Source organism: Narcine bancroftii, chromosome 10 (assembly GCF_036971445.1).
Source record: "Narcine bancroftii isolate sNarBan1 chromosome 10, sNarBan1.hap1, whole genome shotgun sequence".
Classification (NCBI taxonomy): Eukaryota; Metazoa; Chordata; class Chondrichthyes; order Torpediniformes; family Narcinidae; genus Narcine; species Narcine bancroftii.
The window spans coordinates 14,690,053-14,703,683 of NC_091478.1; the positions used below are offsets into that span (position 1 = coordinate 14,690,053).

General features: G+C 46.1%; 1 protein-coding gene across 12 annotated transcripts in view; it reads right to left on the minus strand.

The window, feature by feature from the left end:
• The window catches only part of ccdc186 (coiled-coil domain-containing protein 186), a 124,299-nt gene that overhangs the window by 106,807 nt on the left and 3,861 nt on the right, over positions 1-13,631 (minus strand). For 7 of the 12 annotated variants that reach the window (XR_011345352.1, XR_011345354.1, XR_011345355.1 and 4 more), the window contains exons 1-2: positions 10,234-10,521; positions 571-1,324 (exon numbers count right to left, since the gene is read on the minus strand). Coding sequence is in view for 7 of the 12 variants with exons in the window: in XM_069899983.1 (XP_069756084.1) it covers positions 571-1,301 (731 nt within the window). In the remaining 5 variants the exon portion in view is untranslated. Of the gene's footprint in view, positions 1-570; positions 1,325-4,158; positions 5,748-10,233; positions 10,523-13,631 lie in introns of those variants that run through there. The other 5 variants (XM_069899984.1, XM_069899979.1, XM_069899985.1 and 2 more) reach the window with 3 other exon arrangements.

A 13,631-nucleotide genomic window follows, 5' to 3' on the forward strand; every position in this document is an offset into this window, starting at 1 on the left:
TGTTGCTTCTGGTTTTAACAAACATATTTGTCACTTTGTTTCTTTTAAAAACTGCATTTTTGTGATTTAGAAACAATCTCAATTATAAATTCTGGGTACACCAATCAATGGATACCCACTCAAATATTTTTTCCAAAACCAATTCCTTTTCATTTTTTTTTTTAAAAACTATGACAGAGAAGAGCTTCAAACATTCAGGCACACAGCCTTGTGCTCTGGGTTTGATGGAAACCCTTCTCTGTTTGCCTCAAAATAAATTTTCTACAGCCTCTTGCTGCAAATGGCTTCATATTATGGAACAATACAAAATCATATTCTACAGGCGATTGCTCATCTTCTGTACAATATATTTAATAGCCAGAGCACAGCTATTATCACTTTCTGCAAATTACAAGCACAGACATAATACTTGACTCTAAATTATTGAAAAATATCTACTTGCTCTAATATATCCATCATCCACTGTGCTTTATACCACAGTGACACAAGAATGATTGATCTTTTTATCTATTATTGCATACATTTCAATGAACAAAACTGATTTTTAAAAATCTGGCTATTAACACTCACTTCTTTATTTTCCTTTCTTGTTGAAGACATTTATTCTGTATTGATTCATTAAATACGACTACAGCACTGCTTTCTTTTGTAATTCCATTAGGTAAAGTAGGAGTCACAGAGGATTCTGTTGAAAAATTATTATATTCTGATTCTAGCTCATCCAGCAAAGCATCCCGAGAAGATTCATGCTCCATCCTGGACATTAGATCCTTGGTTATCTTTGTGTCAAAAGGACTTGCTGAATCAATCTTGTGAGAAGGGAGAGATATGGGCTTGTTACAATCAATAGTCTCAGTCTGTGTTGATTTGGCTGATATTGGATCAAGTGTCTGATTAGTGGTAGTTCTAATAAGTTCTCTTCCGTCACTCACTTCTTCCTCATATTCTAATGCTATTCCCATATCACTATTGAAAGGCATCAGTGCATATGGTTCTCCACTTCCACCATGATCTGCCAAGTTATTCAGACACTGTTCAATGTTTACACTCACTTGTGCCTCAGCAAATCCATCTTCATCTTCTGCATTTACATCTTCTTTTAATGTTAGTGTTTTATTTTCGGAATAAGTTTCCGAATTAAGACATGTGCCATTCGGTGCATCAGATTCCCCACCAGCAACATCATTAATGACTTCATTCTTGGCACTGTCAATTCCTGACGTATTTACTTTCCCATGGTGGCAGCTCAAAACATGTTCATTACCCTCTAGAGCAATCAGGTCATCGGCTTGTTGTTCCATTCTTTGTCATTCAAATATATATCCTGTAAAAATAGGATAATATTGAAAAGAGGACATCAGGCATGTGATGGAATGAATGATGTATTGAAAATAAAGGACATTTACTAACTCAATTGCCTATTCATACAATGGAAATACTTGTAGAAACAAATGGATTTCATAACATCTCCATTTGGTGACAATTTAAATCCAATAATTGTGAGATCAATCAATGTATGAAAGGCGTAATTTAGGTGATTAGTTTTTAATTTAAAATGGGAAGATACAAGGTATTACAATATTGTTAAGTGCCTCCAAATTGGAAGTAGTTCAGTATAAACCTGTAGACTCTGATTGAGAGTTCCTTCAGTCATTTCATTGGGATTTAAACAAGGATTTCAATCAAATACTTACACGATTGAGCAAAAGTTCAAAAATAAGTGAAAATGATAAAACTGAAAGGTTTCTTCACTGAATAAAGACAAATTATTCAGGCCACTGTATTTGCACATACAAATATTTCCTATTGATGCATTAACATTATTATTAACAAGTTTGTACAAAAATTGCACCTACTATAGTATTATATAAAATGAGCATTATTAAACACACCATGACATGAGAAGGCCAAAAATGTATTTGAAGTTTTTAAATGTGTACCTTAAAGATGAAATAAAAATCAAAGAGCAAGGAGACTTAGGGAGGAAATGACAGACAGAGGGTGGGTGATCTTTGAGCATTGTACATTACTCATTGATAATAGCTGAACAGACCAAAAAGTCAAAGTAAATCCTGATCCATTGAAATTATTTTTGCTTTCAAGAATACTCAAACGATGAAAAAAACCTGGGTTCATGAAAAATGTCATCTGTCAATTCATTTTCAGGTCATTGTAAATGGAACACAGGTAGAATGACACCAAGAGAAACACAATAAATGAAAATGAAATTCAGATTCATAATACACAGATGTCTAAATGTTGAGGAACATTTGATGTAAAATACAGATTAATCTTAATAGGTCATAAAACTACAGAGCATGAAAATAGGCCCTTCAGCCTGACAAACACTCATTTACACTAATCCGATATTGATTCTTTTTTTCTCTCCATTCTCCCACATTCTCATCAGCACTCCCCAAATTCTCCCACTCACCTACATACCAAGGATAATTTACACTGTCCAATCAATATTTGGGTTGTGGGAGGAACCTGGAGAAAACCCACAAGAGAACATGGAAATGACACAGGGAGGTCCCAAGGTTGCAACTGAATCTAGGTCACTATAGAGAACAATATTCAACATTTTGAAGTTGCTTCAAAGGCTGTGGACTGTAATTCTGTTAAATTAATGTAATCTAATGGACAACTACCCAAAACCAAGAACAAAAAAAAACTGTCAACATTAGAGTTAAAGTCTTGGGTTATTCAAGGTTCCTTTTATTGCCACATGATAAGACATTAAAAATGTAATGTACATATTATACTTCAAGTTTTGTTTGCATTGCCCTGTGCCCCAAACTATAGGAGAAAGAGAAGCAAGAGAGTCCTTCAGAGATACTGAGTGTCCATGGATTCGCCTCCAGTGCTCTGGCAGCCTTCTGCATCCCCACAGTCTCTAGTTAAAACCATTGGCAACCTGAGTTCCAGATCTAAACCTCCAATATGACCAGGAAGCCTTCAACATCTGAGGCTCTTTGAGAGACCTTCTTGCTCTCACCACCCTCTTTATTATTGATTCCAACATCTGGTTCCCATGAGCCAGCTGTTAGGAAAGCTGTTAGGAAATCTATGAACCTACCAACTCCCACAGCTACCTTAACGACACCTCTTCACACTCTGTCCCCTGTAAGGATTCTACTCCTTTCACTCAATTCCTCCACCTCTGTCACACCTGCCCCCATAATGAGGTCTTCCATTCCAGATCTCTAGAAATGTCCTCCTTCAAACAACGTGGCTTCCCCTCTACCACCATCAACTCGGCCCTCACTTGCATATCCTCCATTACCACACATCTGCCCTGCCCCCCCCCTCTGCCCCCACATGCATCAAGGACAGGATTCCCTTTGTCCTTACCCAACACCCCACCAGCCTCCACATCCAACATATCCTCCTCCACCTACTACAAGATACCACCGCCAGACAATATTCGCCTTCCTCCTCTCTCCACCTTCCATAGGGACAACTCCCTTGTCCTCTCATCCCTTCCCACTAATCACCTCTTGGCGCCTTCTCCTGTAACTACAGAAAGTGCCACACTTGCGCCCACACCTCCTCCCTTGCCACCATTCTGGGCCCCAAACAATCCCTCCAACTGAAGCAACACCGTGTGAATCTGCTAGGTAATCTACTGCATCTGGGGCTCCTGTTATAATCTCGTCTGGACGCAGACTGGGAGATTGCTTCATCGAGCACCTTGGTTCTCTACACCACAATAGAGAAGATCTGCCAGTCGCCATATATTTCAATTTTCTGCTCTATTCCCTTGCTAACATATATATCCATCTGTCCATGGTCTCTTGCACTGTTAAGACTGAGACCACTCGCAAAATGGAGGAACAACTCCTCATCTTCCGTTTGGACACCCTCCAATTGGATGGTATTTTCATCGACTTCTCAGATTTCTGTTAGAAACACCCCCTCCCCATCTTCCCCTTCTCTCCTTTCCTCTAGCTCTCTCTCTCTCTCTTTTCACAGAGCCAAAAATAAATTCTCACCTTTCCTCACATCATATCCAGTTAACACCTTCTGTCTGTTGGTCTGTACTCCTCTCCTTCCCATTCTTCCCCTTCTTTCCCCAGCTTTTAATTCAGACGCCTGTATTTATTTACATTCCATGTGGAAGGCCTCAGGTCTGAAATGTTGATAATATATCTTTACCTCCCAAGGACGCTGCGAGACTGGTTGAGTTCCTCCAGCATTTCTGTGTTTTGACTACAATCAGAGTGTGTGAAGACTTCCGTGTTTCACTCCAGTAGCCTGCAGCCAGTTTGCTTCGTCGACCCCAAGTCACCAGGAGTTTGCACGTTCTCCTTGTGTGTTTTCTCCAGGGGCTCGGGTTTCCTCCCACAGTTCGAAATGTACCAGGGATGTAAGTTAATTGGAAGTAAATTGGGCAGCTTGGACTAGTGGGCCAAAATGGCCTGTTACCATGCTGATGTCCAAATGTAATAAAATTTAAGATCTCAAGATGCTGCACTTATCAAACAGGTCAAACTCTTTAAAAAGTTTTAGAATTAATTTTCTGAATAAAGCTAACTGGAACAAGTTTTAGTTGTTATCAATCCGAAAGATGTGCAGGTCACAGGCAAAGTCACCATATATTATTCTAATCAGCCCCTGAATGTATTTGGCCATTTGAGAAAGCAGTTAAAAGTCAACCACAATTATATTAAAGACAGACCTGGAAAGAATGATAGATTTCCTTTCCTAAAGGACATGAGTGAACTAAGCATATTGTATACTAGCATTTTATTTTGTTATTATTTCATTATTTTAATACAGTACAATATTTCAAATTAGCACAAACTTCTGGATACTAGTCGATTTATTTAACTATCATACTTCAGGACACTAAACCCCAAAGGATCCAGTTTTATTGTCTACACTCTTCATGTCTGCAGATTGGATGCAAATTGAACCCATACAATGGCAAGCTACATTGTGTTATTTTACAGTTCTGGATGACGTGAAACAGTTGGGCACACCAAGTTAAAAGTCATAGAGTTATAAAAGTTATAGAACAGGCCCTTTTGCCCACCAAATCCACAGCAACTTTCATGCATCTGCGAGTTTAAAACCTTAAACCCATTTATTCTCTCCACATTCCAATCAACTCTTCACAGATTTTAATTAGGGGCAATTTACAGTGCCAATTAACCTACCAACCTTTGGAATGTGGGAGGAACAAGAGCACGTGGGGGTGGGGAGGGGGGGGGGGGGAAAGAGGGAAGACAGTCACAGCAAAAACACACAAACTCCACAAAATAACAGAGGTTTACTTAAATTAAATCTGGTTTACAGGAACTCTGAGAAAGTTGCTGTTCTAGGATTCCCCCTTTTCTGAACCAGATGTGTGCGATCCAGAGGTCATGAGGAGATCAAATTAAGTTTATTGTCATCTGATTGTACAAATACAAACCAATGAAACAATGTTCTACGGTCCTCGGTGCAAAATCATTCAGACATACAACCACACACAACTCACAATCAAACAAACAATACACATGCAGGACAGCGTTATTGTTTTGTACAAATAAGAATCTCGGGTGGTTAACGTGAGCAGTTCCTTTGGAGGTTCAGCATTTTCACTACCCGTATGAAGAAGTTGCTTCTCGGCCTGGTGGTGCTGGCTTTGATACTGCTGTGCATCTTCCTTGAGCAGCTGAAAAATGCTGTGTGCAAGGAGGAAGGGGTCCACTATGATTTTGCACAGCCTTTTCAGACGAGCCCGGTAAATCATGCTGAGATGGGGCGGGGGGGGGGCGGTGGAGGAGACTCGAGAGATGTGGGGAGGGGGGGGGGCGGTGCAGGAGACTCGAGTGATGTGGGGGGGGCGGTGCAGGAGACTCGAGTGATGTGGGGGGAGCGGTGCAGGAGACTCGAGTGATGTGGGGGGGGCGGTGCAGGAGACTCGAGTGATGTGGGGGGGGGCGGTGGAGGAGACTCGAGAGATGTGGGGGGGGCGGTGGAGGAGACTCGAGTGATGTGGGGGGGAGCGGTGCAGGAGACTCGAGTGATGTGGGGGGGGCGGTGCAGGAGACTCGAGTGATGTGGGGGGGCGGTGCAGGAGACTCGAGTGATGTGGGGGGGCGGTGCAGGAGACTCGAGTGATGTGGGGGGGCGGTGCAGGAGACTCGAGTGATGTGGGGGGGCGGTGCAGGAGACTCGAGTGATGTGGGGGGGCGGTGCAGGAGACTCGAGTGATGTGGGGGGGCGGTGCAGGAGACTCGAGTGATGTGGGGGGGCGGTGCAGGAGACTCGAGTGATGTGGGGGGGCGGTGCAGGAGACTCGAGTGATGTGGGGGGGCGGTGCAGGAGACTCGAGTGATGTGGGGGGGCGGTGCAGGAGACTCGAGTGATGTGGGGGGGCGGTGCAGGAGACTCGAGTGATGTGGGGGGGCGGTGCAGGAGACTCGAGTGATGTGGGGGGGCGGTGCAGGAGACTCGAGTGATGTGGGGGGGCGGTGCAGGAGACTCGAGTGATGTGGGGGGGCGGTGCAGGAGACTCGAGTGATGTGGGGGGGCGGTGCAGGAGACTCGAGTGATGTGGGGGGGCGGTGCAGGAGACTCGAGTGATGTGGGGGGGCGGTGCAGGAGACTCGAGTGATGTGGGGGGGCGGTGCAGGAGACTCGAGTGATGTGGGGGGGCGGTGCAGGAGACTCGAGTGATGTGGGGGGGCGGTGCAGGAGACTCGAGTGATGTGGGGGGGCGGTGCAGGAGACTCGAGTGATGTGGGGGGGCGGTGCAGGAGACTCGAGTGATGTGGGGGGGCGGTGCAGGAGACTCGAGTGATGTGGGGGGGCGGTGCAGGAGACTCGAGTGATGTGGGGGGGCGGTGCAGGAGACTCGAGTGATGTGGGGGGGCGGTGCAGGAGACTCGAGTGATGTGGGGGGGCGGTGCAGGAGACTCGAGTGATGTGGGGGGGCGGTGCAGGAGACTCGAGTGATGTGGGGGGGCGGTGCAGGAGACTCGAGTGATGTGGGGGGGCGGTGCAGGAGACTCGAGTGATGTGGGGGGGCGGTGCAGGAGACTCGAGTGATGTGGGGGGGCGGTGCAGGAGACTCGAGTGATGTGGGGGGGCGGTGCAGGAGACTCGAGTGATGTGGGGGGGCGGTGCAGGAGACTCGAGTGATGTGGGGGGCGGTGCAGGAGACTCGAGTGATGTGGGGGGGCGGTGCAGGAGACTCGAGTGATGTGGGGGGGCGGTGCAGGAGACTCGAGTGATGTGGGGGGGCGGTGCAGGAGACTCGAGTGATGTGGGGGGGCGGTGCAGGAGACTCGAGTGATGTGGGGGGGCGGTGCAGGAGACTCGAGTGATGTGGGGGGGCGGTGCAGGAGACTCGAGTGATGTGGGGGGGCGGTGCAGGAGACTCGAGTGATGTGGGGGGGCGGTGCAGGAGACTCGAGTGATGTGGGGGGGCGGTGCAGGAGACTCGAGTGATGTGGGGGGGCGGTGCAGGAGACTCGAGTGATGTGGGGGGGCGGTGCAGGAGACTCGAGTGATGTGGGGGGGCGGTGCAGGAGACTCGAGTGATGTGGGGGGGCGGTGCAGGAGACTCGAGTGATGTGGGGGGGCGGTGCAGGAGACTCGAGTGATGTGGGGGGGCGGTGCAGGAGACTCGAGTGATGTGGGGGGGCGGTGCAGGAGACTCGAGTGATGTGGGGGGGCGGTGCAGGAGACTCGAGTGATGTGGGGGGGCGGTGCAGGAGACTCGAGTGATGTGGGGGGGCGGTGCAGGAGACTCGAGTGATGTGGGGGGGCGGTGCAGGAGACTCGAGTGATGTGGGGGGGCGGTGCAGGAGACTCGAGTGATGTGGGGGGGCGGTGCAGGAGACTCGAGTGATGTGGGGGGGCGGTGCAGGAGACTCGAGTGATGTGGGGGGGCGGTGCAGGAGACTCGAGTGATGTGGGGGGGCGGTGCAGGAGACTCGAGTGATGTGGGGGGGCGGTGCAGGAGACTCGAGTGATGTGGGGGGGCGGTGCAGGAGACTCGAGTGATGTGGGGGGGCGGTGCAGGAGACTCGAGTGATGTGGGGGGGCGGTGCAGGAGACTCGAGTGATGTGGGGGGGCGGTGCAGGAGACTCGAGTGATGTGGGGGGGCGGTGCAGGAGACTCGAGTGATGTGGGGGGGCGGTGCAGGAGACTCGAGTGATGTGGGGGGGCGGTGCAGGAGACTCGAGTGATGTGGGGGGGCGGTGCAGGAGACTCGAGTGATGTGGGGGGGCGGTGCAGGAGACTCGAGTGATGTGGGGGGGCGGTGCAGGAGACTCGAGTGATGTTGGGTGTTGGTGCAGGAGACTCGAGTGATGTGGGGGGGGGCGATGCAGGAGACTCCAGTGATTATGGGGGGTGGGGGTGGCGGTGGAGGAGACTCCAGTGATATGGGGGGGTGGGGGTGGCAATGGAGGAGACTCCAGTGATCCCCTCTGAGGATTGACCTCTGATCCATTTCTCTGCAGCAATCATACCAGCCAGGATGCTCTCAATAAAGCTCCTATTGAAGGTTGACATAATGGTTGCTTGAAGCCTTGCTCGCTTCTCAGGAAATGCGGTCTCTGTTGCACTTTCCCGACAAGTGAAAAAATGCTAAGTGTCCACGACAGGTCACTAGTTATGTGAACTCCAAGAAACTTGGTGCTCTCCACTCTCACCATTACAGAATTGTTGATGTGTAGGGAGGGTGGTCAATCCTGGTCCTTCTGAAACCACAATCATCTCCTTCGTCTTGTTCACATTGATACTCAGGTTGTTACTCTCACACCATTTCACCAGATTTTTCACTTCTCTGTAGTGCGACTCGTCGTTATTACTGGTGAGGCCGACTACTGTTGTTTCATCTGCAAACTTGATAACAGTGATGAAACTGGATCTGGCAATGCAGTCGTGGGTGTAGCATGAACAGGAGCAGGCTGAGCACACAGCCCTGAGATGCACCTGGGTTCAGCGTGATTCTACCGTCCTGAACAAACTGTGGTCTTTTGATTAGGAAGTCTAGGATCCAGTTAGAGATAGCCGTTGCGTCCTAGTGAGGACAGCTTCTCCACCAGCCTCTGGGGAATGAGCATATTAAACATCGAGTTGAAATCAAGTCTGGAAAATGAGGTGTCGTTCTCCAGATGGGGCAGGGTTGCGAGATGATGGTGGCTGTCTTAAACCCTGTGGGAACGGTGGATTGCTACAGTGAGTTGTTGAAGATGTCCGTGAAGGCCTCCGTCAATTGATCTGTGCAATCCTCTAGTACCCAACCAGATATGTGGTCGAGTCCCACTGTCTTGTGTGGGTTCACCCTGGATAGGGTTCCCCTCACCTCGGCCGTGGCTATGCAGGGGGGGGGCCTGTTCATCAGGGGACATAGTCAATTCCTGAATAGATTCTTATTCTGTATTTTATCAGTCTGCTGATTCATGCAGGTTATCCATCCAGCACCTCCAAGATAGAGGCTGATAATCTTATGTTAATGAAAGTGAAACCACTGCAGACGCTGGAAATTGAAATACTCAGAAAAATCAGACAACATCTATGGAAAGTGAAAAATAGTTCACATTTCATTTGTATGTTGTCTTGCACAGTCCTCATTCTACACTGAGGCTCCATTCTACCCTTCATAATATTGCATAACTTAAAAAAGCTACACTTCAATTCAAAATGTTTCAGTCTTGTTTAAAAGTAAACATTTTTGAATGCAGTAAGTCGATAGGTTGAGGTGGAAAAACTATTTATTATCAAAAGCTATTTATTCTATTTAAAAGGCCATGTCATGCTTTAAATGCAAAGACACCCAATACCCTCCTTGCCTTCGATCAGAACAGAGCCCTGACTATGGTTTTTGTCATTCAGAATTGTATTAAATATCATACTCCACTCCCCAAAACTGATACAACTCTCCAACTGTCATCGGCATTTTGTTACATCTCCTTCATCTTTTTGGCCGCGATTTCCAGGAGGCGAGATCAGATTCAGATAATAGGGCTGCAATTATCCAGTGGTCTGGGGTGAAGGACGGCATCATTTGTATCAGGATGTTGGGTGTCTTGATGCCAAGTTGGAATTCCGACACAGCGTGGTCTAAAAACATCACAGCACGTCAATACCCTATTAAAACCATGTTTATAAAAAAAATTAATCGACAGGTCAAGGAGAAAGGCAGGAGTGGGAGGGACGCGGTGCAATCCACAGCCTGTCCTTCGAGTGGGCTCGGGAAGGGGTAGTGAATGGAGAACCAGACTCACCTCATCCAAGCCCGGCCCCGGCTTCAGTCCCGGTCGTGAACCATGGAGCTGATTGTTTAAATATCAGCACCAGCGGCTATTGGGGCGCCCCAAATTCGGCTCGCCCCCCCCCCCCACCAACCAACAGCTGCCACCTTGAAGCAGTGCCTGGCGCAATCAACGCCGCAACTCAGGCCCCAAGCCTCCCTTCGTCACTGCCGCAAGCTCCAGACCCTGACACGACAACAAATATGGCGTTCCCACGACTGCCGGGAAACTCAGCCAATCATTCACGAGGCATGGCGACCAATCGCGGGTCACCGGGTTTGTGACGTCACCCCCCCAGCTGCAAACCAATCAGCTGCCTGCCAAGTCATTTCTAACTCGTAACAACTCATTTTTTCCACTCACTCAGCAGTGATTTAACAGAGATGTTAGACTCGTTACTAGATTTGTGAAGAATTTTAGTAAGCACGATATACAAATGCACAATATACTCATGTCTTTTATTTTTAATATAAATGATCAATAGCAACAAAAAGGCGGGGTTTTTTTGCAACTAAAGAAATTAAAGTCGCACATTTGATCGTAAACAAACATTGCTGATAATAATAATTTACATCTGTAACCACCCTCCTGTATTGCAATAAACTGAACATATAATTTGGATTACTTCCAAGCACTGTAGCCAAGTTTGGCTCTAAGGTAATCTATACATTCACTGACAACAACATTGCTACCCAGTAACTCAAAATGATGAGTCAGAATACAGGATGGAATCGAAAATCCGGTTGGGTGGTGCCACAACTATTCTGCTTTGGTGACCAAGACCAAGGAGGCGATTGTTGATCACAGAAAGAGGAGTCCGAGGTGCCAGTCACTATCCATCCAGTCTCTTAGAATACCAAGAACCATTGAATCCTAGAACATTACAGCCCAGAAACGAGCCCCTTTGGCCCTTCTAGTCTGTACTGAAGCTTTTTTTTGCTTAGTCCCACTGACCTGCACCCAGTCTATAGTCCTCCATACTTCTCCCATCCATATACCTGTTCAAATTCTTGACTGTCAAAATTGAACCCCCATTCACTTCAGCTTGCAACTCTTTCCACACTCCCACCACTCTGTGTGAAGAAGTCCCCACTCATGTCCCCCCCCCCTAAACTTTTCCCCTTTTATTCTTAATCCAGGTCTTCTACTTTGTATCTCATCTACCTTCAGTGGAAAAAGCCCATCTACATTTTCTCTGTCTCTCCCACATAATTTTAAACACCTCTATCAAATCTCCCTTCGTTCTTCTATGTGCCAGGGAATAAAGTCCTAACTTGATTAATCTTTCCCTGTAACTCAGTTCCTGAAGTCTGGGCAACATCTCTGCACTATCTCTATCTTATTGATTTCTTTCCTGTAGTTAGGTAACCAAAACTACACACAATCTTCCAAATTTGCCCGCACCAATGTCAATGTCAATAGGTGGCCGTTGGTCCAGTGGTTTGAGAAGGGTTGTGTCTGCCATGGACCTCTGCGGATTTTTTAAATCCTTTATCATTTCTCTGAAAAAAAAAAGAAATTGGATGCAAGATATAAAAATTAGAAGATTTTTGGTATTTCATTAAACAGATGGTTGTGTGGTATTGAGATTTAATTACACTTGTGGTTGGATAGAACTGGGAACACCCTGGGCTTGGTGGAATGAGATATGACTGGTAGAGTGAGGGTTGCTCTGTTTGGAGCTTGGGAGTAAACTGATTCCTTTGATCTGATGGAATGCATACAATTTCTGAAAAGCAAATACAAGGATTAGCATAAACTAAAAAGTTTAGTTTATCTTACAGTTTATTGATGAGCTTAGAAATCTAGTGGCTCTGGCTTTTTTTCTAATTGAAAATTAGGCAACAAATAGATCAGGTAGTCCATAATTATCATTTTCAGGAAGTGTACTCCACTTCCATACTGATAAAATCAACTGAGATTTATTTCAAAAAGATATATGAGGAGTAAATCAACGTTTGATGTTCATCGCCTTTACAAAAACTACACAGCAGATTTTAACTGGTGCAAGGCTGGCTGCTTTTGGGAAGAACTGGGCAACATAAATACTAAATTGTGGTTGCTAATGGATAATTGGCGACTACCACTAGAAAGGAAAGTACCTCTATATGAAATTTATAAAAAACTGATGCAAATGTGGAGCAGTAAGAACCAGAAGTGCTCCTCCACTTACAGTGCAATGTCTAAGACTTAAGTGAGCCTCCTCGCTGTTCTTTTCCATTGATCCTACTAATAATCTTCAGCCAATTTAATAATTTCACTCCATCACTCCTCTTCTTCTGGTTATATGCAAGAGTTGGTAAAAGTGATGCAATGTTCAAAATTGAAATCCATTTTGCTATCACCAGGATATTACCTGGATTGGAAAATAGGTCTTATGAGGCAAGGTTAGCAGAACTGGGACTTTTCTCTTTGGAGCTTAGAAGGATTAGAGGAGATATATACAGGTCTACAAGATTATGAACAGCATAGATAGAGTGGACAGCCTGTTTCCCATGGCAGGAATAGCAACACCAGAGGACATGAGTATAACATGAAGTTTAAGGGAGACATCAGGGGTAATTTTTTTTTATGCAGAGAGTTGTGGGTGCCTGAAATGCTTTGCCAGAGATGGTGGAGTAGGCTGAAACATTAATAGCATTTAAGAGACTCCAAGGCAGACACATGGATGGAAAAAAAAATAGAGGGTTATGGGGTAGGGAGAGTTTAGTTTTTTTAAGTAATAAATGGGTCAGTACAACATCAAGGGCTGAAGGGCCTGTACTGTGCTGTAGTGATCTATGTTCAGTGTTGATATTGGACTAAGCCACAATACTGTACAAGATTTAACCCTACCAGTTCCAGCCCAGTAATGTTAAATAGGAAAATCTACAGATGCTATGATTGTATGCAATACACAAAAATGTTGGAGAAACTCAAAAAGTCACTCAGCATCTATAGGACGTAAAGGGTAACAAATGTTTCAAGCCTGGGCTATTTGTCAAGGTATGAGCAAAAAGCAACCAGATGTCTGAAATAAAAAGGTGTGTGGAGGGGCAGAGGAGGGGGAGGAGAACAGGCCCACAAACAAGAGGATATGGGTGGAAGAGGCAAGGGAATGAGTATAAGTGTGCCTTCACCCCAGTAATTATTTCTTCCAACTACTTCCCAGCATCTGATCCTTGCCAACATTAAGAAAGGTGCAGTGTAGTGTGGAGGGTCAGATGACCTCTCCGGCGGGAACCTAATCGGAAGCCACCAAATCTGTCAATCAAGGTCAAGCCCACCCATGCTGAGCACTCACCCTGTAATTGACCTTTACAAAAAAAACCACACAATGCACTCTTTCTATCTTATTGATATCTTTCTTGTAGTCAAGTGAACAAAACTGC